Raw genomic sequence first — 1,516 nt, 5'->3', positions numbered from 1 at the left:
CACACACACACACACACACACACACACACACACACACACACACACACACACATGAAGACGAAGCCACCAACAAACGGCTGAACACAAATCGGGACAAATCGTAGAGGGCTGAGTGTGAACCCTGTCAGTCTTCTTGACCTAATTCTGACCCACGGAGCGCACGCTGCATCTGTGTGATTACATTCAGTGTGCGTATGTGTGTGTGTGCACCTGAACACAGGTGCCAATCTTCTCCTTCGTCATTGTTAACCTGTGTTTTCCATCCTGCCCTTCCTCGTCTCTCTGTCTCCCTCTTCCAGGTGGAGGAGTTTAAAAATGACCCCAGCCCCTCCAAGTGTCTGCACTCGGTGTTTAACGTGGACACCGGTGACGAGGTGTACACGTACAGCGACTATCACCACCTACAGGTCAGCCCGGGACCACACAGGAGGAGAAACACAAACAACAAAACAATTTGTTTGGGTCAAACCTTGAAAATAATGTCACGCATGACTCTTGACTCCCATCACAATAAACTTTAACTCATTATCTGTAAAACTGAGTTATAGCCAGTTATATATAAACAGGATGAGTAAGTTAACCCACACATCACTTAGGTTCTGCTGATTTTTTTATTTTTATTTTTTTATTTCTCACAGAACAAAATCTATCACTTCTTCAGACCTCTGTAACACGTGCATGTGTGGTTAGAGAAAGAACTTTCCTGGAGAAGTGGGCGCGCATTAAACCGCCACTAAAACAGTTTATTCTTCCGTCAATGCTATCGACAGAGGTCAGTTTGATGTGCTGCGTTTGGATGGAGCCGGCGTTTCTTGTGAAGAATGGCCGATGCATCAAGAGGGCCTGAGATTGGAAATCAAAACGCTGCTGCAAAGTTAGGTGGTTGTGACAAAGACGCGCTCAGAAACAGCAAGGTTGTGGAGATGTGGAGCCTCTGCTCTGCGCACATTTAGTCCTTGGCTGTTATTCTTTCTCTATAACTTTACTGTTATGAATGATGGCGGCCCAATGCCACAGGCCTAATGGCCAACATAAAGCTCATGTGTCGGCGGTCACAGTCTGCAGGAAATCGACTATTGATAAATTAGAGAATAACATACAGAGTGCAGATGACAGTGTTTTTTTGCAGCCCCTCACCCTCGCCCTGTCCTTTATTTTGTGGTTCCTGCAGATCGATGCTGTTTCTCTGTTCCTGCTGTACCTGGTGGAAATGATCTGCTCTGGTCTGCAGATCATTTACAACACTGATGAGGTAAACAAAACTAAAACAACATTAGGTGTCATCACCTTTAAACAATTGAAATTTACATCCTACATATTCTGGATGTGTCTGCTTTTAACCTTACTAGTTCACTAAAGGCTAAAAGAAATGATACCAGATTGCTTTAATCTCTCTCTCTCTCTCTCTCTCTCTCTCTCTCTCTCTCTCTCTGTCTGTCTGTCTGTCTGTCTGTCTGTCTGTCTGTCTGTCTGTCTGTCTGTCTGTCTGTCTGTCTGTCTGTCTGTCTGTCTGTCT

General features: G+C 44.9%; 1 protein-coding gene across 1 annotated transcript in view; it reads left to right on the top strand.

The window, feature by feature from the left end:
- LOC106532513 (phosphorylase b kinase regulatory subunit beta) overlaps positions 1-1,516 on the top strand; it is a gene marked incomplete at its 3' end in the record, with an annotated part of 29,417 nt that overhangs the window by 13,923 nt on the left and 13,978 nt on the right. Inside the window, 2 exon segments of the mRNA XM_014028580.1 lie at positions 300-407; positions 1,172-1,252. Of these exon segments, the coding sequence (XP_013884034.1) occupies positions 300-407; positions 1,172-1,252 (189 nt within the window).

This window comes from Austrofundulus limnaeus, unplaced genomic scaffold (genome assembly GCF_001266775.1).
Source record: "Austrofundulus limnaeus strain Quisiro unplaced genomic scaffold, Austrofundulus_limnaeus-1.0 Scaffold784, whole genome shotgun sequence".
Taxonomy (NCBI): domain Eukaryota; kingdom Metazoa; phylum Chordata; class Actinopteri; order Cyprinodontiformes; family Rivulidae; genus Austrofundulus; species Austrofundulus limnaeus.
The sequence above is the reverse complement of the archived record's forward strand: the minus strand, read 5'-3'. Positions and strand labels throughout refer to the sequence as shown.